At 41.7% G+C, this 22,618-nt stretch overlaps 1 protein-coding gene across 1 annotated transcript in view; it reads right to left on the reverse strand.

Annotated features, from left to right (window-relative positions):
• DLG2 (discs large MAGUK scaffold protein 2) overlaps nt 1-22,618 on the reverse strand; it is a gene marked incomplete at both ends in the record, with an annotated part of 1,167,883 nt that overhangs the window by 225,067 nt on the left and 920,198 nt on the right. Inside the window, 4 exons of the mRNA XM_081327813.1 lie at nt 8,815-8,956; nt 12,522-12,666; nt 18,478-18,614; nt 19,551-19,720. Of these exons, the coding sequence (XP_081183939.1) occupies nt 8,815-8,956; nt 12,522-12,666; nt 18,478-18,614; nt 19,551-19,720 (594 nt within the window). The remainder of the gene's footprint in view (nt 1-8,814; nt 8,957-12,521; nt 12,667-18,477; nt 18,615-19,550; nt 19,721-22,618) is intronic.

A 22,618-nucleotide genomic window follows, 5' to 3' on the forward strand; every position in this document is an offset into this window, starting at 1 on the left:
TTCCCGTTCAGTTCCTCACCCAAGGTGCAGTTTTGCAATGGATGATGTTACCTAGCTGGACGATGAAACGTCTGTGAGGAAAAGCCAAGCTCAGAGTTCACTAAGGATCCCCTCAATAAGGGGTACCTGATACCAAGCCGAGAGTGAGAACTGTAAATCCAATAGGAACAAAGGGAAATTTTTCACTGCTTGGGATGGGAGCTTCTTATAACAGTGATGGCGAACCTTTTAGAGACCGAGTGCCCAAACTGCAACCCAAAACCCACTTATGTATCGTTGGGTGCTGGTTGGGCAAGGCCCATTGCATGGGCGTGGCCCATTGGGTGGGCGTGGCTCCAGTGGTAACGGCAGACTGGGTGGGACTAAAAAGTTCAATCAATCAATTCCAACTTTGTGAGATCTTTTTTTTTCCTACGAGAAGTTGAAATTGATTGATTGAATATTTTTTTTTTGTACACGGTGGCGGAAAGCGAAAAGGTTTTATAAAATCCAGCTGAAGGCCTACTAGGACTGGGGCGATGGCGCGCGTGCCCACAAAGGGGGCTCTGCGTGCCACCTGTGGCACGCGTGCCATAGGTTCGCCACCACGGTTCTATAATCTTCATATCATCGTATGGGGGGAAACAAAGAGCATCTTTTTTTTTTTTACAGAGTCAGTGAATTTGGTCAGATATTTCTAGCCACTCTTTGCTCCTGCATCTCATCTATATTCAGATTGGCTTCCTTGATCACTAACCTCTCTCCCTATCCTCCCCCCTCCCACCCCAAAAATGGATTACGCAATATAAAAGCCAAACAAAACGTACAACCGTGTGACTGGCCGGCAATGGAGCTAAATATCTAAAAATTGCATTACAGCACGCAGTCAAAATATTGAGCAATGAAATTGTGGATCTTCGGCGTGAGGATGGGTAAAGAAGCAATCGTTCAGAAATACAAGCAAAATATAGCAGGGATAATAAACAGACGTGCCCCATTCAAAAGCCCTCACATTTGCCTCTAAGTGGTGTGTGTTAAGGACTGCACTGCAACATTGCATACAGGGTTTAGTTCCGCCTGATGCAATTTCCTGAAATGAAGAGCGATTGGAAGTGTGATAGCGCCGCCTTCACAACTGGCCGATTACACAGAATTCTGCACGTTATTGGTTGATGACATTGCCATTCAAAATGGTGTTAAGATTTTTCAGTCGTGAGCTTATGCTACTCTCTCTTTTCTTTTCCTTGTTGTTTTTTTTTTAACACACAGAGACACATAACTGCAGCAAACAGGAAGGCCGGATCGAGATTAGGCACTTCACAATTCGGAAATGTTCTTTTTTTTTTCTATTCGTTCATCCACTTGAAGATTTTCTGCTCTTTCCTATGTCTTAGGAAAGAACCCTTAAGCAATATTTTTTTACATTTTTTATTTTAAAAAAGGGAAAATGCAAAGAACTGAATTTCTGGCTTTCCGCCTTCGCACTATGAACTCAAGTTGACCTCCACAAATTATTCAGATGTGGACATTTTAAAATTGGGCTTCCATCATCAACCAAAATGCTGGATTGGACAAGACCTTCCAATCAGCCAAGCTAGCTGTGATTTCTGCTTATGGAAAACAATTAGCTTTTGTTTTTGGGTTGTTGTTTTTTTTTAAAAAAAACAACAACTATAGCTAAATTAATTTAGTTTGTTATTTTTTAAAAAAATATGCAAACACAAACATGCCACCTTATTTGACTGTAACTGGCAGAAGGAATCGGGAGGATGTGAAAAACAAAATACATAATTTATGGATCGTCCGTTCCAATTTGCTGCATAGTCTCATCCTTTTTTTTTTAAGTATCATTTAGTCCAGAGGCATTTGTAGAACCATTCCCCATTTTTTCTCCCCAGCGCACAAAAGTTTCTCGCCAAAAAGCTTCACGTGGTTTCACATTTTTTTTCATTTACAGGTCACAAACTCATTGGCATAGCATCAAGACAGCTGCAAAAGAGTCGAGGTTTTTAGGATGAGTCTTTCCGAGAAATGAAATAAAAATTAAAAATTAAAAAAAAAAGTGAAAGAAAAACCAACAGCCACGAAGGCAACCCAGGCTGACTTTCTAGCTTGTCGATCTAACCGCTGGCACATGCTGCCTTTTTAGTTTTGTATTTTGCAAAACGGAGCGACACGAAAAAGAACCACGCTGAAGAAAGAGCACTACGATTGAAGCAGGTTCCCACAAGTGTGGTGTCTGAGCATTTTTTTTTTTAGACACGCTAAAAGAAGGCATGGATTCTTCTTCCTTTCCAGCAGGTAGAAGTGAACCAAACCCCCCCCCCCCAAAAAAAAACAACCCTGGAATACAAGAGTCGGTTTTGTTTGACTCAATGCCTGGATTTCTTGCACTCATGAAATTTTCCCTATTGGATCACAGCTATTCCCTGCTCCAGTTGGGACACACCTACCAAGGGAAGTCATATCTGCAAAGAGAGAAAGAAGTCACTCGGGCCAGACCCATCACAGCAGCCAAACGCGCTCAAACGAAACCAAATGAAGATTGCCTTTCCATTCGTTACAGGTAAGATAAACAAACAATTGACCTGTGTTTCCCAACCTCGCCAACTTGGAGAAAGCTGGTTGGGGAATTCTGGGAGCTGAAGTCCACCCATCTTCAAGTTGTTGAGGTTGAGGAACACTGCACTAGATGCTTGGGTGGGCAAACACAGGTCTGGGAATCTGGGTTGCCCAGCACTCTCTGACAACCAACCATTGCTTGTTCTTGGCCCTTTTAGGACTTTTAGGACAAAGCAGGTGTTTGAAAGCAGCAGATGGCCCGCCAAGCAAGGTCAACTGATTCTAGTTGTAGTTAGCCTTTCTACTCTAATTTACAGGACTCATAGGAGTCCTTTGTCTCCCTAAGACAGGAGTCTCCAAACTTGGCAACTTTAAGACTTGCAGACTTCAACTCCCAGAATTCCTCAGCCAGAATTCTGGGAGTTGAAGTCCACAAGTCTTAACATTGCCAAGTCTGGAGTTCCCGGCCTAAGATGTAGATCAAGATAGTCTAAATGCCAGTTGGACTGAACCAAGATTTCTACAAGTAGTCCTTGAGTTACAACCACTAAGCAATGCAGCTCAGTGATGTCTCACTTTCCAACTGCCTCACTTAATGATGGAAATTCCAGTCCCAAGTATGGTTGTAAGTCAAGGACATCTTACAGAGGTTGTCCTGATCGGACTACAGGTAGTCCTTGATTTACGACCACAACTGAGCTCAAAAATTTCTATTGCTAAGCGAGACAGCAATTGAGTGAGTTTTGCCCCGTTTTATGACTTTTCTTGCCACAGCTGTTAAGTGAATCACTGTCACTGTTAAGCGAAAATTACAGTTGTTAACAAATCTGGCTTCCCCAGATTGTCAGAAGGTCTCAAAAGGTGATCACATGACTCTAGGATACTGCATCTGTCGTAAAGCATTTGAGTTTTGATCACGTGACCATGGGGATGCTGCAACAGTCGTAAGTATAAAAAACAGTCATAGGTCTTTTTTTCAGGGCTGTTGTAAATTGGAACAGTCATTAAATGAATAGTTGTAAGCAGTGGTGGGATTCAAATACCTGAACAACCGGTTCTCTACGTGGATGCAGGTCTAGAACGGACTTCCGGAAGTGGCATCCACGTGTTTCTGGCGGGCCGTTCTAGGCCTGGGAGGTCTCCTCCAGGCGTCCGAAGCCGGCAATCAACTTCCGGAAGTGGCATCCACACACTTCCAGCAGGCTGTTCTAGACCTCCAAGGCCTCCTCCACCCTCCCAGGCCTAGGACAGACTTCCAGAAGTGACATCCACGCACTACCAGCAGGGCGTTTTAGGCCTCCAAGCCTTCCTCAAGGCCTTCGGGGCCTAGAACAGACTTCCGGAAGTGACATCCACACACTTCTGGCTGGCCGTTCTAGGCCTGGAAGGCTTCCTCCAGGCCTCCAAGACCTAGAACGGACTTCTGGAAGCAGCGTGCATTCAGCTGGTTCTCCGAACTCAACAAAATTTAGTTTACCAGTTCTACCGAATCGGTGCAAACTGGCTGAATCCCACCACTGGTTGTAAGTTAAGGACTACTTGTACCCATCTGAAGGAAAGAGGCTAACCTAGGGCAGATTATGGTGGAACTGATAACAGAAACTCTTACAAAGGCTCCTATATACCATTTATCATCTTCTACTTGAGGGAACTAATTATATGGCTGGTCATGACACTTCTGTGATACAATAGAATAGAATAGATTAACAGAGTTGGAAGGGACCTTGGAGGCCTTCTAGTCCAACCCCCTGCTTAGGCAGGAAACCCTGTATCATTTCAGACAAATGGTTGTCCAATCTCTTCTGGAGGCCGGTTGCTCCACTGATTAATCGTTCTCACTGTCGGGAAATTTGAAAAAAATGGCTGAAGTGTATAGCTTTCAAGGGAAAAGTAGCAGGAGATTTAAAAACTTTTCTCCCTTATTGTTCCTTCTCTGCAATGGGCATGTCCTCGAGGCACCCCTGACCCATTTCGAGCCGAGACAAAGCAACAAAGCACGTTGATCATTTTAGCAAGTGATGCAGGAATAAAACCCTTCTCATCTGCCACTGTCTCTGATCGCTCTTTGGGTTGCACAGAAAGGATAATCCAGGTTCCCAGGTGATCTGTGTTTGCCTCCAGCTATCTAGCCTCATCCTGGAACGTGAAACATTTGTTTGCAAACATCTGCTAAACCAGAAGTGGCAAACTCATTAAAGAGCCATGATTAGCTGGGGCTTTGTGCTGTGGGTTTAAAGCCCAGGGTGTTATCCAAAACAGACAAGCATCTGATGCCCTTGTTTAGGGAAAGCAGACACAGGTCAATACATTTGGCACTGATTTTTTTCTCTTCTTGTCTTTGACGAATCAATACGATACATATTCTGGGATGGTTCACACCACGAGAGATTTGTTGCAAGCAATAAAAGCGTTCTTGGAATCATAATGACACCGACAGAAGAGAACCTTTGTAGCTCAGGGTTGAATGGTGGGGTGCTTTGTGCTCCCTAAGTTTGGTTGTTTTTTTGCAGACGCTTCATTATCCAACTAGGCGATATCATCAGCGTTAACCCCATTTCTAGTTGGGCAATGAAATATCTCCTAGAAAACAACCAAGCTCAGAGAGTACTAAGGAATCCATAAAAATGACGTCCATCTAATTCCATCTTGCAATATTTGCGCTGACTCTCCATCAGTTAGGGAGTCACTCAAATATTTTTTTTTCTCTTGAGAATTATAACACGGTGAGATTATTCAGATCCCGAGGCCTACCCTTTATATATAACTTCTAGACCTAGTGCTTTCCAACCTTAGCAACTTTAAAATGACTGGACTGCAACTCCCAAAAATCCCCAGCCATCTATGCCAGAATTCCCCAGTCTCAACCATCCATGGCTGGCTGTGGAATTCTGGGAATTGAAGTCCAGACGTCTTAAAAGTTGCTAATGTTGAGAAATACTATTGTAAAGGTATGATTTTGTTGCAGCAGGTTTTTTAAAAAAAAACATTCAAGCAGACGTATTCATTCGGTTGAAATCTTTTCCAATGCATCTGGAATAGGAATAGGAATATCCACCATTGCATCCTGCCAGCCTGCAGATTACCACATTATTAGTCTGCTTCGATTTTCATCCCCCCCCACACATTTTGCCTGGAGATTCGGCTGGATGCAGCGACAAAACGTAAAGCAGTTTGGGAAAGGCTGTGGATTTACATTCCTTGTCATGAGCATTTCACTGTCTCAAATACCCCTTAAAGTTTGGAAAGCGAATATGGCAGCAGGGTGGACTTGCCTTAATTGTGCCCCGCGTCCAAAGAAAGGGATAACCATGTTGGGAGAAGAGAATATTTGTAGCTCAGGGTTGAGCTGTAGGATCCTTGATGCTCTCTGAGATTGGCTGTCTTGCAGAGACGCTTCATGACCCAACTAGGTAACATCATCAGTGTGTCAGTCTGCAAGAAAACAGCCAGGCCTGGAGGAGTAGCAAGGACCCCAAAGCCATTTCAATATTTTCAGTAGAAATACCAAAGGCTCTTGGTAGCGCTCTGTCCCATTTAAGTTTATATGGAGCATAGTCTGTTTTATCTCCAGGGCATGTCAATTATCCAATATATCCTCACCAGACTCATGTCCCTTAAAATTAGCGCAGAAGAAAAGAACATGCACAATTTGAGGGGGTGGGGGTGGAGGAAAGAGGCGACCTAAACCCTACAGGTAGTCCTCAACTTACGACCACAATTGGGACCAGAATTGTTAAGCAAAGTGGTTGTTAAATGAGTGGTGTCCGATTTTACCACCTTGTGGCCACAGTTGTTAAGTGAATCACTGGAGGAAGGTGAATCACACGGTTGTTAAGCAAATCCAGCTTCTCTTGTTGACTTCGCTTGTAGGAAGCCGGCTGGGAAGATGGCAGAGGGTGATCACGTGACCTCCAGGATGCTGCAAGCATCATAAATACATGCCAATTGCCAAGAACACCTGAATGTTGATCACATTAACTGTGGGGATACTATGGTTGTTGTAAGTGCGAGGACTGGGCGTCTGTCCTGTTAGGCATATGGTGATAGCCTACAATGTTGGGTTGAAAATATATTAAACCATGATGTTGTGACTTTAAGATGTTAATTGGCCAATGGGTGTGTAAGTGTTCTCATGGCCATAAGAGGGAGCTAGGAACGTAGCTTCTCTCTCTCTGAATTCACTGCTCTCTACTATTATTGTTTTTTTGCTCTGTATCTGCATAACTGTGTTTTTGACCTCTGGACTGGTAAGAAGACTTTGTATTAGGATTTGTACTTGGACTGTTATTTTTATGTATGACCTGGACTGTTTATTTTTGACCGTGCATTTTTTATCTTACACCACCTCAAAGTAAAATACTTTTTGTTTTTACAACTCAGTGTACTCTTGTGGTTACTGTGTGACTCTTACTGCTCTCAGTACCCTTCCTTGTCTGTGCAACTCTTTGGTAGCACAAGGAGACCTCTGCACAACAATACCTAACACGTCCCTTTTTTCAGTGCCTTGTCAAGGTATTAATTTAATGGCTAAACAGCTTATGTAATGATGTCATGTAATATAAGGTGGATGATGCAAGGACAGGAATGACTCAGCAGGGTCTGTCTCTTTAAGAGTAAGCAAGGTTTGTATCCCTTTAAGAGTGTGAGTATAAAAGGGAAGGCTTTTGCTGCAGTCTCTCTCTCTCTCTTGTCCATTTCCTGCTGTAACTGCTATGTGTTGGAGTTGGCTGTATTACCACGCGTATGTATCTTGTTCCTAGTGGATTTTGTAGATAGTGTAATATAAACCACTATTTAATATAGACCACTGTTTACTGTATTTACTCCTGAGTTATCTCAGCGCAATAAGACTGTGCATGCTCTGACACCACTGTAAGTTCAAACGGTCTCTAAACAAATGGTTGTAAATCGAGGACTACCTGTACTAGAATTTCAAACAATCAAGTTTTCTAGGTTTGCAATTATTGGCGAATATCTGTAGCTCGGGTGGAGGATGAGGGGGAAGGTTCGTTCTCCGAGGTTGTGGGTTGGTTTTCCGAACGTTGCGTTATCAGGTTAGCTAACATCTTCAGCAGAGTTTAGGGGATGTCAGTGTCACTTTTCAGTAACTCTTGTGCTGGTGAGGGCACGTCAGGTGAGACTCCCATCAGGTGAGGGTCTTGTGATTGGTCTTGATCTTGTGACTGGTCCAATCACAAGATGCTAACCTGATGGGACCCTCGCCTGATGTGACCTCACCATCACAAGACCTGCTGACCACACAAAGCCCTTATAAACGGAAGAACACAGACACGCACATCCCTTAAACTCCACTGAAGATGTTAGCTAGTCTGGTAATGAAACGTTTGGAAACCTACCCACAAGCTTGGAGAACGAACCTTCACCCTCAAGGTTTCCAGGTCCATTCAGGCCAAACAATCAGGGTTCTCCATGTCTATTTAATCCAAACAATCAGCAATTCTATTTTGGTTTTGCACTTCGGGTGAGGCCCAAGAGCATCTGGGTAAGGATCACATAATATTCCCAGGCCTCCTCTTCTAAATTTTCTAAATAGCAAAAATTTCTTTCCCCCCCCCCCACCCGCTACCTCAGCAGAAGGTGAAAGGGAATTCCTTTCCCAATCTTTCCTCATGCGGGCATCGTATTCACATACAAAGACCAAGGCGCCTGAGGGATCCACAAACAGTAGCCTGGTGGGATGGGAAGTGGCGCCCCACAGGTCCAGAAATGAGGGGGAACATACGGGTTGAGCTAGACAGAAATTCAGATTACCTACTGCTTAGTTAAGGGCGACAAGGGACAACTCAAATCTCACACAATTTCAAGGTAAGGCAGAATGTGGTGGACAGACAAACAGCAAAAGGGATCAAACATGATGTTTCCAAGTGATCAGACAGACAGAAAGAAATAAAACAGAATGAAATCCTTGCCTCTTTTTTTTGGGACAGGATGAGGCAAAAAAAAAATTACGATAAAGAGAAATAGTGGCGCAAAGGAAATTCCTCCTGGTTATTCACTCCAAATCTTAGTTATCCCTCTCCGATTCTAGTTTGGCTCACGTTTCTAACCATTTACTTACTTTTTAAGATTTAAAGAGCGCAACCTCCTTATTATCTGAAGAGACAGCCAGATGGGATCATAACTGTCTCTATCCTGTATAATGTGATTATCCAAAGGATTATACACTACTGAGGCCCTAATCCCAGCATCAAAATCATGTTCCTGGAAGCCAGCAAATCAATCAAAGGCACTCAGTAAAGATGAATATCTGACCTGGGGTAGTCATCTTCCACTAGCATGTGCTTTGGAATAGGTGAGTATCTTCCAGGCGAGATGGGGGCCAAAGAGGTCTTGTATTCTAAAGTGCCGTTGTTGCCTGGAGACAGGATGTGGTTTTCCATTGACGGGGAATAAGCTGTAGGTTAAAGAAGACATGCAAAGATAGTCACCACTCAATTCATGCGGAGCAGGCCAAGAAGCTACAGAAAATCCTGCAATTCATCTGGTTTTGCAAATATGAATATGTGGAAAGGATTTTAGGAATTTTAAGGGATCAAGGCTTAAACCAGGGGTCCCCAACCTCCCCCCCCGGGGTGTGGCCCACTTACTACCGGGCCTTGAACCCTTCAGAACTGGGCCATGGCAATGGCGGGCGAGTGTGCCTGTGTGCATCCCCACACGTGTGAGCAGTGGGCAAGCACGTGCATTCCATTTGCGTGAGTGGCACATGCGCTTGCCCGAACTAGCGCACAGCCATCCCCACCCTCCTTTGACAGTCCACAAAACCAGAAAGGTTGAGAAACTCTGGCTTAAACTATTGAATGACTAAAGGTAAAAGGTAAAGGTTCCCCCGCACATGCGTGCAAGTCGTTTCCGACTCTAGGGGCCAGTGCTCATCTCCGTTTCAAAGCCGAAGAGCAAGTGCTTGTCCAAGGACATCTCCGTGGTCATGTGGCCGGCATGACTAGACGCCAAAGGCACATGGAACGCTGTTACCTTCCCACCGTAGTGGTCCCTATTTTTCTACTTGCATTTTTACGTGCTTTCGAACTGCTAGGTTGGCAGAAGCTGGGACGAGTAACAGGTACTCACCCTGCTACGCGGCACTTGGGATTCGACCCACCAAACTGCTGACCTTCTGATCGACAAGCTCAGCGTCCTAACCCACTGAGCCACCGCGTCCCCTTTACCATTAATACTCTTCAAAGGTTTAACCAGGGTTCAGATGCTTGGCTGTAGGACCTCTAAAGAGATGTTTGTAATGATAGAAGAGAATATTTGTAGCTCAGCATTGAACTGTGGGGTCCTTGGTGCTCTGTGGGCTTGGTTGTTTTCTTGTGGACATTTCATTACCCAAGTAGCTAACTTCATTAGTGCTGGAAGGGAGTGGGCTTTGCTTTCTGTTTATATACAAGTGGCTCGCCTCAGTGGTGGGATTCAAATACCTGAACATCTGGTTCTTTGTGTGGATGCAAGCCTGGGCCTCCGAGGCCTAGAATGGACTTCCAGAAGTGACATCCATGCACTTCCTGTGGGCTGTTCTAGGCCTGGGTGGCCTCCTCCAGTCTTCCGAGGCCTAGAACAGACTTTTGGAAGTGACATCAATGCACTTCTGGCAGGCCATTCTAGGCCTGGGAGGCCTCCACCAGGCCTAGAACGGACTTCTGGAAGTGACATCCACGCACTTCCGGTGGGTCATTCTAGGCCTGGGAGACATCCTCCAGTCCTCTGAGGCCTAGAACAGACTTTCGGAAGTGACATCAATGCACTTCTGGCAGGCCATTCTAGGCCTGGGAGGCCTCCACCAGACCCAGAACGGACTTCTGGAAGTGATATCCACACACTTCTGATGGGCCATTCTAGCCCTGGGAGACGTCCTCCAGGCCTCCGAGGCCTAGAACAGACTTCCAGAAGCAGCATGCGAAAATTTAGCTACCGGTTCTACCAAACCGGTGTGAACCGGCTGAATTCCACCACTGGCTTACCCTGTCAATTTTGGTGGGAGTGTTCTTGGTGCTTTTTTTATAAATATTTTATTAATTTTATATTTTTACGAACAAGTGCTTAATAGACAACATGTTGACTGGGTCCATTAGTAATTCCGTGGTACATATAAGCTTCTTCAAACTAAATCCAATATTACACCATCCAATACCTCCTCTCTTCTTCCAGTAATAAAACATTTTTCCACATTAAGCAAATACAATTCTTATTGTTATTAGTAGATATACAGTTGAATATCAGCATTACAGTTTTCTAATAGCATCAACGATATCAGTTTAAAATATCTTTTCTAACCAAAACATATCTTAATTGCATTTGCACTCAATATCCATTTATTCAGTCAGTATCCTGTTTTTGCTTTTTTTCAGTTTTAATTTTCCATCCATATTCAAAATATCCCTCTCATTTATCGTTTGAAAACAAGTTATGTTTGGGTAACCGAAAGCTTTCCTTGTTCAAACTTTTTAGCATTTTCTTATTTTCCTTTTCATGCCAAAATATGATATTATGATTACCAGTCTTATCTATCTAGTTATAATAATATTTCTATTTCTAGCAATCTATTCTTAACCATATTCAAACATCTAATTGATAATATAATATCCCCTCTAATAGGTCAAAGCTTCTGTTTTCTTCAGTCTTACTCTAGCTTACTTCCTTTGCCAACTAACTTTCCAAGTCTTGGTGCTTTCTTTCTTTTTTATTAAAGAGTTTTACAAAACATTTTTTACAATACATATCCCCAAAACCCACCCGTCCCAAACCACCCCCTTCCCCCCCCCCACTTCCCAGAGCTGAATACAGGGTCATAGATATAATAATCATATTCTAACTAAAATTATCCAATATAAAATTAACCAAATTCATAATGTGCTTTAACTCCCCTTTAACATTGATACATTCAAATGATTAAAAACATAATAATAATAACTTAAACAAAAATATAATCAATACTAATACTAAAATTAATAACAATCTAAAATCTACTCATAAGCTAAATGGAACTTTTTAGTCCCATATTTATTCTGAATATAATCTATCCATCTCCTCCAAACTGAAATATATCTTTCTTGTGAGTGATCCTTCAAATAAGCAGAAATTTTAGACATTTCTGGAAGATTCGATACCTTAAGTACCCATTCTTCTATAGTAGGCAAACTATCCTTCTTCCAATATTGTCCCACCAGTAACCGTGCTGCTGTTATCAAGTTCAACATCAAATTGATTTCTTTAGTATCACAATCTACAACAATACCCAATAAAAACAATTGTGGAGAAAACTTTATCTTTCTCTTAAAAATCTTTTGAATGTTCCACCAAATTTTAATCCAAAAAGCTTTTATATTTCTACAAGTCCACCACATATGAAAATAAGTAGCATCTAAACTACCACATCTCCAGCATTTAGACTGTAGGTTAGGATACATGTTAGACAACTTTTTGGGATCCAAATGCCATCTATAAAAGTCTTGGTGCTTTCTTGATTAGGCTGTTATTAGCACTGACGATGTTACTTAGTTGGGTAATGAACCATCTGCAAATAAACAATCAAGCTCAGAGAGCACCAAGGACCTCTTGTACAATACTAAATTGGTGCCAGATAAGAGTCAATGGAATTGAAGAGAGGCTGAACTTAAGCCATTTGTGGGAATGTAAAACTCTAGGCTGATGACTCCCTTAACTCCACCCCCCCACACACACTCACACACTCTTCTCATCTTCTATGAGTTTTGGAACAATTTAAGTGATCCTCCACCTTGGTTAGATTAACCTCCTTCCCTCCCCCAGAATTATGGTCTCAATCCCACAGTTTCCTATCTCCCTTCTCCACAATTACTCACTGAAGGTGCTTCAGGACATTTGATCGAGAATCATTTATTCTGAATCTCTGTTTGGTACTTTATCCTTAAAATGTCACTCAAACATTTAGAATTTGACAGCAACATCCAAGAAAGAGCTTGTATATCATAACTTACGATGAGTAATATCTGGAGGGCCATAGGGGTCGGTCATATAGATGGTGGTTGGCTTCCCCACTTTTAAATAGACTACATCCGATGTATTCTTCAATATTGCTACCGCTTCTTCGTGTGTTACTTCTTCTAAACTGTAATTATTTACCTAAATGAGAGCAGAGAGAATGGTGCATTAAGCTGGCCTGATGTGGAAAACAAGCAGCCATTTGTTCACGTGCTAATCAAAAGAAGACAACTGTTTGCTCAAGGAGTACAGTACATTATGCCAATTCCGTGTGACAAATAAGGTAGTTTATCATTCAAATGCAGCTTTTCGGATGGCCGGCTCAGGTTATGAATTTTGGACTGGAGAAGCAATGCAGGACTGGATCTATTTAGTAAACAGATGCGGGAACTATCACAAAATCCCAGAGCTGCAAGCTGGATTGGGAAAGTAAAGAACTAAAACAAAATACATTCTTGGAAGAAGATAATGGCGGTGCAGTGGTTAAAGTGCAGTATTGCAGGCAAACTCTGCCCGCAGTCCAGAGTTTGATTCTGATAGGGCTTGAGCCTGACTTAGCCTTCCTACATCCTTTCAAGATCAGTAAAATGAGGACCAGATTGTTGAGGAGTAATACAGTATGCAAATAAATGCTTCTACACTGTAAACTTCCCAGAGAGTGCTGTAAATCACTATGGGATGGTATATACTGTACGTCTAAATGCAATTGCTATTGCTAATGGAATGTGTTAATGGAATTTATTGTGCAGAGGTCTCCTTGTGCTACCAAAGAGTTGCACAGACAAGGAAGGGCACTGAGAGCAGTAAAAATCACACACAGAAATACACTGAGTTCTAAAAGCAAAAAGTATTTTACTTTGAGGTGGTGTAAAAACAAAAATGCACAGTCAAAAATAAACAGTCCAAGTAGCAATCCAAAATACAAAGTCTTCTTACCGGTCCAGAGGTCAATACACAGTTCAAGTTTACAACAGTAGTAAACCAACAGCAGAGCAAAAACAGTAATAGTAGAGATCAGTGAATTCAGAGAGAGAAAGAAGCTACGTTCCTAGCTTCCTCTTATGGCCATGAGAACACTTACACACCCATTGGCCAATTAACAACTTAAAGACATAGCATTATGGTTAATATATTTTCAACCCAACATTGTAGGCTAACACCATATGCCTAACATTCTCCCCTTTGGGTAGAATAATATATAACTCTTACAATCTTATGCACATTCTTTCACAATTAGCATTGTGTTTCACAGCACTTTGTACCTTCGTAAAATGGTCTGCAATATTTACATCAGATGGACAATACTCTAGCTGTATTAATTTATCCTTGACACATTGTCTGACATTTAAATAACGAAGATCAGTATGTTTAGATCTTGTTCTTACTGCAGCATTATTAGCCATCTTTATCGCAGCTTGATTGTCCTCATATACAATGAATGGATCATTTACATTTAAACCCATATCTAACAATAATTGTTTGTACACTAGCAGTTCTGTACATAACACTGATAGACATGAAAATTCAGCCTCCATTGTAGATAAGCTTATGTGTTTTTGTCTAATAGACTTCCATCCAATTAAAGAATCACCCAACATTACAGCCAACCCTGAGGTAGATTTACGACTGTTTGAATCAGAGGCAAAACTCGCATCTGCATATGCAGTAAGGATTAACTCACGATTTGGCTCTAGATATAACGAGTAGTGAATAGTCTGCTTCAGATATCTTAATACTCGTTTAGCTGATTGCCAGTGTCTAACAGTTGGATTATTGTTGTACCTAGCTAATTGATTTACACAGTAAGAAATATCAGGTCTAGTCCAATTACTCAGATACATAAGACTTCCTATCAAAGATTGGTACATAGTCTTATCAAATACAGGACTCTCAACATTAGTGTCCTTAAAATCCATAGCCATCGGAGTTTTTGCTGGTTTACACATTTCCATATTGTATCTCTTTAATAACTGAGATATTTTACTGGCTTGTGACACCTTAAAACCCCTATTTGTTTTCACAATATCTAACCCCAAATAGTGGCTAATTTCTCCAAGATTTCTAATTGTGAATTTATTTTGCAATCTTGAAATGATAGTTTGTGCTTCTAACTCAGTTTTTGTTATTATTGCAATATCATCTGTGAATAATAAAATAAAAGATAATGCTCCGTTGTGTTCCCTTCTAAACAAACAAGGATCAGCATTACTGGCTACAAAACCTATTGCACTTAACTCATTTACTATACATGTATTACACTCATAGCCTGATTGTTTCAATCCATAGAGGCTTTTCTTTAATTCCCAACAATCATGGTCTCTATCACTGGTCAATCCTGGTGGTATTCTTAAATAAATAGTATGTTGCAATGGAGCATGTAAATATGCAGTTTCAACATCTACATGATTAACCATATATTGGTTTTTAGCCGCCCATACTAAAGCTGCTCTTAAAGTAGTTGCCCTTAGACTGGGTGCAAACACTTCGTCATAATCCTCAGTAGTTTGGGCAAAACCTTGTGCAACCAAACGTGCCTTATGGGTTATAGTTCCATCTACACCCTTCTTTATTTTATATATCCATTTACAACCTATAGCTTGCTCACCAGGTGGCAGTTTTGCTTTCTGATAAACCTTAAGATTCTGCAAAGACTTCAACTCCCTGTTCATTGCAGCTTTCCATGATGCTTGTTCCTTTTCAGGATACATCCTGATCTCATCATAGTTAGATGGCTCTACACTAACTTGACATACTATACTAGCTTCATAGCGATCAGGTGGATGTCTGATACGCATTGAACGCCAAGGAATTACAGGGCTTTGAATTTCTGTCTCCTTTCCTTCCTCTGATTCATTTTTTATCTCCCCTATCTCCTCTTCATCTTTCATATTTACAGGAGATGTATTATCATTACTAGTTACGTTATCAGAGGAGTCCTCAAACACTAGAGGATCAGTATTAACAGTTTCTTGCTCTAACCTATCCCAACCAACGTGCTCAAGGAATTTTGCACTAGCACTGTTATATACATTAGTTGTGCCTCGTTCCCAGAAACGATAGGATCTGTGGTTAGCTTCGTAACCTACGAAGTATAATTGCCTAGCCCTATGTTGGCCTTTACTCCTGAGTTGTGCAGGAATGTGGACCCAAGCTGGGGTGCCAAACGTGTGCAGGTAATCAAGGTTTGGTTTTTTACCATGCCATATAGTATATGGTATTTTACCAGTAGAAGTATTAACAACTATATTCAGAACATGGTTTGCACATTTTGCTGCCTCCCCCCACAGTCTATCTGTTAAGCCAGAATCTTGTAACATGGTTCTCATCATGGCTTGTAACGTTTGCCCACGTCTCTCAACAAAAGCATTATGTTGAGGCCTATAAGGGGCTGAACGTTTATGCTCAATACCAGCTGATTGTAGCATATCAACAAAACACTTATTTGTAAATTCAGTACCATTATCAGTAATTATGCACTGAACCTTTCTCTTTGTTTTTCTCTCCACGAACTTCAGCCAGTTTGCAAATTGTTGGAAAGTATCTGCCTTTGACTTAAGCAGATAACAAAAACCATATCTAGAGTAGTGGTCCAATATACTTAAAATATAACATGACCCTCCTAAACTTGGTTTCATGGGTCCAATTAAATCAGCAAACACAACTTCCAAAGGTACAGTTGTTTTGAAGCCGTTTATCCTGTTTGCAGGAGTTGCCTTGCTCTTTTCCTGATTACAGGCATTGCAATTCAAATACTTACTACATGGCTTCAGTTTAACTCCCTCTACTAATTCCACTGTTTTACGTAGTGAGTTAAAGTTTACATGCCCTAACCGCCTATGCAATAAATGTATACATTCATCATGTGGCTTCTTGTTCTCACATATTGAGTTAGCTTTAACTGTACTAACCTGGTTACTTGTGAGAACGAATAAACCATTTTTCAAATTAGCAGTTACACAGGTTCCATTCCTCTCAATAGTGCATTGCTCCCCTCTGAATGTTACCACAAACCCAACCTTAACCAATTCCCTTACAGATAACAGGTTGAATCTTAGCTTAGGTATATATAACATAGGTAACTGTTCATCAATGCATGGACAATAGGAATTACCTTCACCAGAGGCCTTCATCCTCCAACCATTGGCCAGTGAAACATATTGGTTGCTGTTTTTCATATTAACAAACCTCTCTTTCACTTTAGTAATGCATTGTGAAGCCCCACTATCAACAACCCACAATTCATTATTTCTGGATGTTGGTTCACCAGAAATAGCCAAACCAATGCCCTTCTTAGCCTTCCCACTGCTATTTACATTCTGTTTTTTACCCTTTCTACAGAATTTGGCTATATGCCCTCTAGCCCCACAAGAATAACATTTCTTGACGTTGTAAGCAGTGGTGAATTGCTGCTTCTCTCGTGGCTGTGTCTCTCTCAGCTGGTCTCTGTCACGCCTTCTTCTGGACTCTTCCAGCAATCTCCCAGTAATGTTAGTCAATGTCAGTTCCTCTCTGGTCAGGACTTCCAAAGAAGAAACATATCCATCATAACTCTCATCCAAAGATGACAGAATAATGTAGACCTGATGCAACTCTGAAAAAATCAGCTCCTTTTCATGAAGCTCTTGAAAAGTTGCCTTCATGTAATTTAAATGGGTCAGCATATCTCCATTCTTCTGCAGACGAGCCCTAAACAGCTTACGTGTAAGGTGTATATGTGCACCCACACTGTCACGAACATAAAGCCTTCGCAAAACATCCCAACACCTAGCAGCAGACTCCTCACCACGAATATGGACAAGCTGCTGGTCATTCAGTGTTAGTCCAATAATGCAAAGAGCTTTCTCGTTGCTTCGTTTAAAGTTGTCTAACTTCTTTGCATCCTCTTCATCATCTGGATCCCAAGCAGTAGTATCTGGTGGGTTATTTACAACAGCCCATAGTCCTTCCTTGCGCAAAAGCAAGCAGCATTTTGTGGACCAGGAAACATAGTTTGTCCCATCCAACCGGGTTATCCAGGAGATGCCTGACAACAGTTCTTGTGCCATTTTACACCAAAAAGCTAACACAAACTCAGCTAGGAATACTGTGTGTACTTACTCTCAGTACAGGCCTGGGCCCATAACCAGTGTTAATGGAATTTATTGTGCAGAGGTCTCCTTGTGCTACCAAAGAGTTGCACAGACAAGGAAGGGCACTGAGAGCAGTAAAAATCACACACAGAAATACACTGAGTTCTAAAAGCAAAAAGTATTTTACTTTGAGGTGGTGTAAAAACAAAAATGCACAGTCAAAAATAAACAGTCCAAGTAGCAATCCAAAATACAAAGTCTTCTTACCGGTCCAGAGGTCAATACACAGTTCAAGTTTACAACAGTAGTAAACCAACAGCAGAGCAAAAACAGTAATAGTAGAGATCAGTGAATTCGGAGAGAGAAAGAAGCTACGTTCCTAGCTTCCTCTTATGGCCATGAGAACACTTACACACCCATTGGCCAATTAACAACTTAAAGACATAGCATTATGGTTAATATATTTTCAACCCAACATTGTAGGCTAACACCATATGCCTAACAGAATGTCCAATTGGATCTACTAAATATAGATCATAATGGGAAATGAGAAGGTACAAAGATGCACAGTAAACTAGTAAGAACCTGTACACATTATGTGCTGTATTTCATCAAGAACAGCGGTGGCGCAGTGGTTAGGATGCAGCATTGCATGCTAATTCTGTTGACTGATGGCTGCCAGCAGTTTGGCAGTTCAATCCTGACCGGCTCAAGGTTGACTCAGCCTTCCATCCTTCCGAGGTGGGTAAAATGCGGAGCCAGGTTGTTGGGGGGCAAATATGCTGACCCTGTAAACGGCTTAGAGAGGGCTGTAAAGCACTGTGAAGCGGCATACAAGTCTAGTTCCATCACACAATCAGTAAAAATCAGTGCAAATTCTCACCATAAGAAGCCTGTCTCCTACTTGCAACCGTCCATCCTTTTGGGCTGCTCCACCATCAATAATTTTTGTGACGTAGATGCTGTTGTCTCCAGGAATGTGCTGATTTCCTACGCCTCCGGCAATGCTGAATCCCAGACCTCAAGGGAAAAGGAGGGGAGGATAAGTTTATGGAAAATGAATGAAGCTCAAAAGCAAGCTCGGTCAGCCCCCTCCCCCCCGCCCAAATCCCAGGGAGATCCGGGACGAACTTCCAAGTGGAGTTCTTTATTGCTCCACAGGCAGCATCTTGCCAAACGGAAGCGCCCTCCTGTCTACAAGAAGCATATACAGGTAGTCTTTGACTTACAACAGGTCGTTTAGTTCAGGCCGTTCAACGTTACAACAGCACTGAAAAAAAAGTGAAGACCCAGATTGTTGGGGGCAAATGTGCTGACTCTGCAAACCCCTTACAGAAGGCTGTAAAGCCCTGTGAAGCGGCATATAAGTCAAAGTGCTCCCAAAGGTGCTTTTTTTTCTTTTCAGGAGGCAACTGGACTCTCTTGTTTTACTTTGAAGTCGTTTCGCTTCTCATCCAAGAAGCTTCTTCAGCTCTGACTGGATGGTGGGGGGATGGAAGGATTTATACTCCTTGCAGACAGCCGGTTACTGTATTTGCATTCTTTTAGAGAGTCGTTAAAGCTACCTGGAGGCTTATCTGTGTCTTCAGGGTCACCTGAGTAGTGCAAATGGGGGGGGTGGAGCCTTCTTGGAGCTGCTGAAAGGACTGTGTTGTAGACTGGAGATAGATGAGGTCAGATCCCTCCCCCTCTGTTGAGGGAGGGCTGTTCAATTTGAACACAGATGGCCTCTTTGACCCCTCTTTCAAACCAGTGGTCCTCTCTGTCCAAAATGTGGACAGAGAGGACTGCTGGTTTGAAAGAGGGGTCAAAGACCTGGATGACTGAGAATCTCCAAAGACAAGTCTAAGTCCTATTGCTATTCAGCTAACTACTGCCTCACTTAGCTAAGGAAGTTCTGGTCTCAACTAGGTGGAGGACTACCTCTAGTGTGTTTGCCCCATTTTCCATAATTACCTTTTGGTCCTTTGTACAGCTTAATTTCCACCACAGTCTCCAGAATAGGTCTCCTCCGACGGACATACAGTCGTACTATGGAGCCGGCTTCCTTGAGCGCCTCAACAGCTTTGCTGTGTGAAACCTCAGATACATCCACCTCATTCACCCGCAAAATGCAGTCATTGACTCTGGAGGGGAAAAAACAGGAACAGGAGACCATTATAGCATGTTGGGTATGTCAAGTTTAATTTAATTTAATTGGGTATGTCTAGTTTAATGAAAAGAAGGATTAGGGGTGATATGATAGCAATGTTCCAATATTTAAGGGACTGCCACAAAGAAGAAGGAGATCACCCTATTCTCCAAAGCACCGGAAGGCAGAGCAAGATGCAATGGATGGAAACTAATCAATGAGAGAAGCAACCTAGGAGAAATTTCCTGACAGAACAATTAATCAGCGGAACAACCTGCCTCCAGAGGTTGTGGGTGCTCCAACACTGGAAGATTTTAAGAAGAGATTAGACAACCATTTGTCTGGAATGATATAGGGTCTCCTGCCCAACCAGGGCTTTGGATTAGAAGACCTCCAAAGTCCCTTCCAACTCTGTTATTCTACTCTACTCTACTCTACTCTACTCTACTCTACTCTACTCTACTCTACTCCATTCCATTGTGACAATATACATTGAAATTTCAACATGAGAAAGGAAACCGTCATCAGTGCAGGAAACATGGTGGTATTCTTGGAATATTTTCAAAGAAAGGAACTCACAGGAGATACAGACCCATGTCAAACCCTTGTATCATTGATGTAGAAAGAAATAGAATACTGGTAGTTCTTGACTTAAAACCATTCACTTAGTGAACACCAAGAGCCTTGGTGGAGCAGTGGGCTAATGCCTCCTTAAGTAACACCAGCTGCCTGCAATTAGTGCAGGTTCGAGTCCCACCAGGCTCAAGGTTGACTCAGCCTTCCATCCTTCCGAGGTAGGTAAAATGAGGATGACCCAGATTATTTTTTTAATCCCATTTATATCCCGCCCTTCACCGAAGACTAAGGGCGGCTTACAATTTAAAGCACAAATCAATGTGCTTAGCAATAGCCTTCATTCTATGTATATGCCTGCTTATTAGGGCTTTCGCCCCCCCCAAGCGGCATTATTACAAAGTCAGCTTATTGCCCCCAACAATCTGGGTCCTCATTGTTGGGTCAATAAGATGACTTTTTAAAATGCTGCTTGGGTGGGGGGGCGAAAGCCCTAAAAAGCAGGCATATACATAGAATGAAGGCTATTGCTAAGCACATTGATTTGTGCTTCTTAGATTGTAAGCCGCCCTGAGTCTTCGAAGAAGGGTGGGATATAAATGGGATTAAAAAAAAATTGAGGTTACAACAGCACTAGAAAAAATGACTCAAGGTAGTTTTTCACATGAATGACCACTGCAGCTTCCCCAGGAGTCATGGAAACAAAATGTGGATGCTCAGCCACTGGCTCGTATTTATGAGGGTTGCAGTGTCGCAAAAGAGGTCATGTGATCCCCTTTTGTGAAACTCTGAAGAGCAAAATCAATGGGGAAGTCACTTTCACTTAACGACCGTGTTGCTAACTTAACCACTGTAGATTCATTTAACAACTGTGGCAAGAAAGGTCATAAAATGGAGCACACCTCACATAAGAACTGTGTTACTTAGAAATAGATATTTGGGGCTCGGTTGTGGTTGTAAGTCCCCAAATTACAGCTGGTCACTTACTGACCAGTTGAAGTTATAATGGTGTCAAGGATGAAACTTTGGCAGCTACGTGCCTCTCCATTTCAACTTGCCTTTAGATTACGGGGAGAGGTGTTCCTTTCAAATTGGTCAGATAGAGAAACAAAACATGTACGATTCTGCTGAAGACTGTGAGAGCCTGAAGCCTTTTCAACGACACAAGAACAAGTGTGGATTTGAAGCAGACGGTTCCCATAACAAAGTGAACTTGTTTATATGGACTATGTGAGATGCTGGGGGTTTGGCTGGGAAAATTATTGTTTACGTCTATGAATTGGCATTGGAACCTCAGAGTTAGTGTTACTTCGACATAACCATGAAGTGTATTCAATAAACTGTAAGATTTTTCGGAAACAGAATTAATCTAGAGTTTTATTTGGATACTCGAGCTGGATGTTGACAAATGGATTACAACTCAGATTCAAAGTTCTGACATGGTCACATGATCACATTTTGGGCAATTGACAACTGCTCTTTGTTGCATTATGTGATCATATCACCACTATTTACAATGGTTTGGGGTTTTTTGCCAAAAAATGGTTTCTGGCAAAAAAAACCTCCATCCATTGTGGACAATGGATTTCCTTAACAACCACATTCAATTAGCGACCTTGGTGATTTAAATAAAGACTGCTGAAAAAAAAGATCATAAAATCAAGTCTGGTCACACAATGGTCCCAGTGTCTGTGCAGTTATGTGCACCTCGGTACACAGTCATGGGCAGGCTTACAGTCGTAAATTGAGGCCTATCTGTATAGGACATTGAAATTAATTAATAGGTTTACAGTTGTAATTTCCCTAAATATTAATTTGAAATCCTGGCTTGTAATTGTCTTTTTAAAGGGTGGAAATCAGGGGTGTCCAAAATCTGGAACGGATCAAAAGAGGCAGAATAGAATAGAATAGAATAGAATAGAATAGAATAGAATAGAATAGAATAGAATAGAATAGAATAGAATAGAATAGAATAGAATAGAATAGAATAGAATAGAATAGAATAGAATAGAATAGAATAGAATAGAACAGAACAGAAAATGTGGAATGGAATGGAACGGAACAGAACAGAACAGAATAGAATAGAAAATAAGGAATAGAATAGAATAGAATAGAATAGAATAGAATAGAATAGAATAGAATAGAATAGAATAGAATAGAATAGAATAGAATAGAATAGAATGGAATGGAATGGAATGGAATGGAATGGAATGGAATTGAACAGAACAGAATAGAGAATAGAGTAGAATAGAGTAGAATGGAATGGAATGGAATGGAACGGAACGGAACGGAACAAAATAGAGATTAGAGAATAGAATAG

This window comes from Vipera berus (genome assembly GCF_964194415.1).
Source record: "Vipera berus genome assembly, chromosome: 4".
In the NCBI taxonomy this organism is placed as follows: domain Eukaryota; kingdom Metazoa; phylum Chordata; class Lepidosauria; order Squamata; family Viperidae; genus Vipera; species Vipera berus.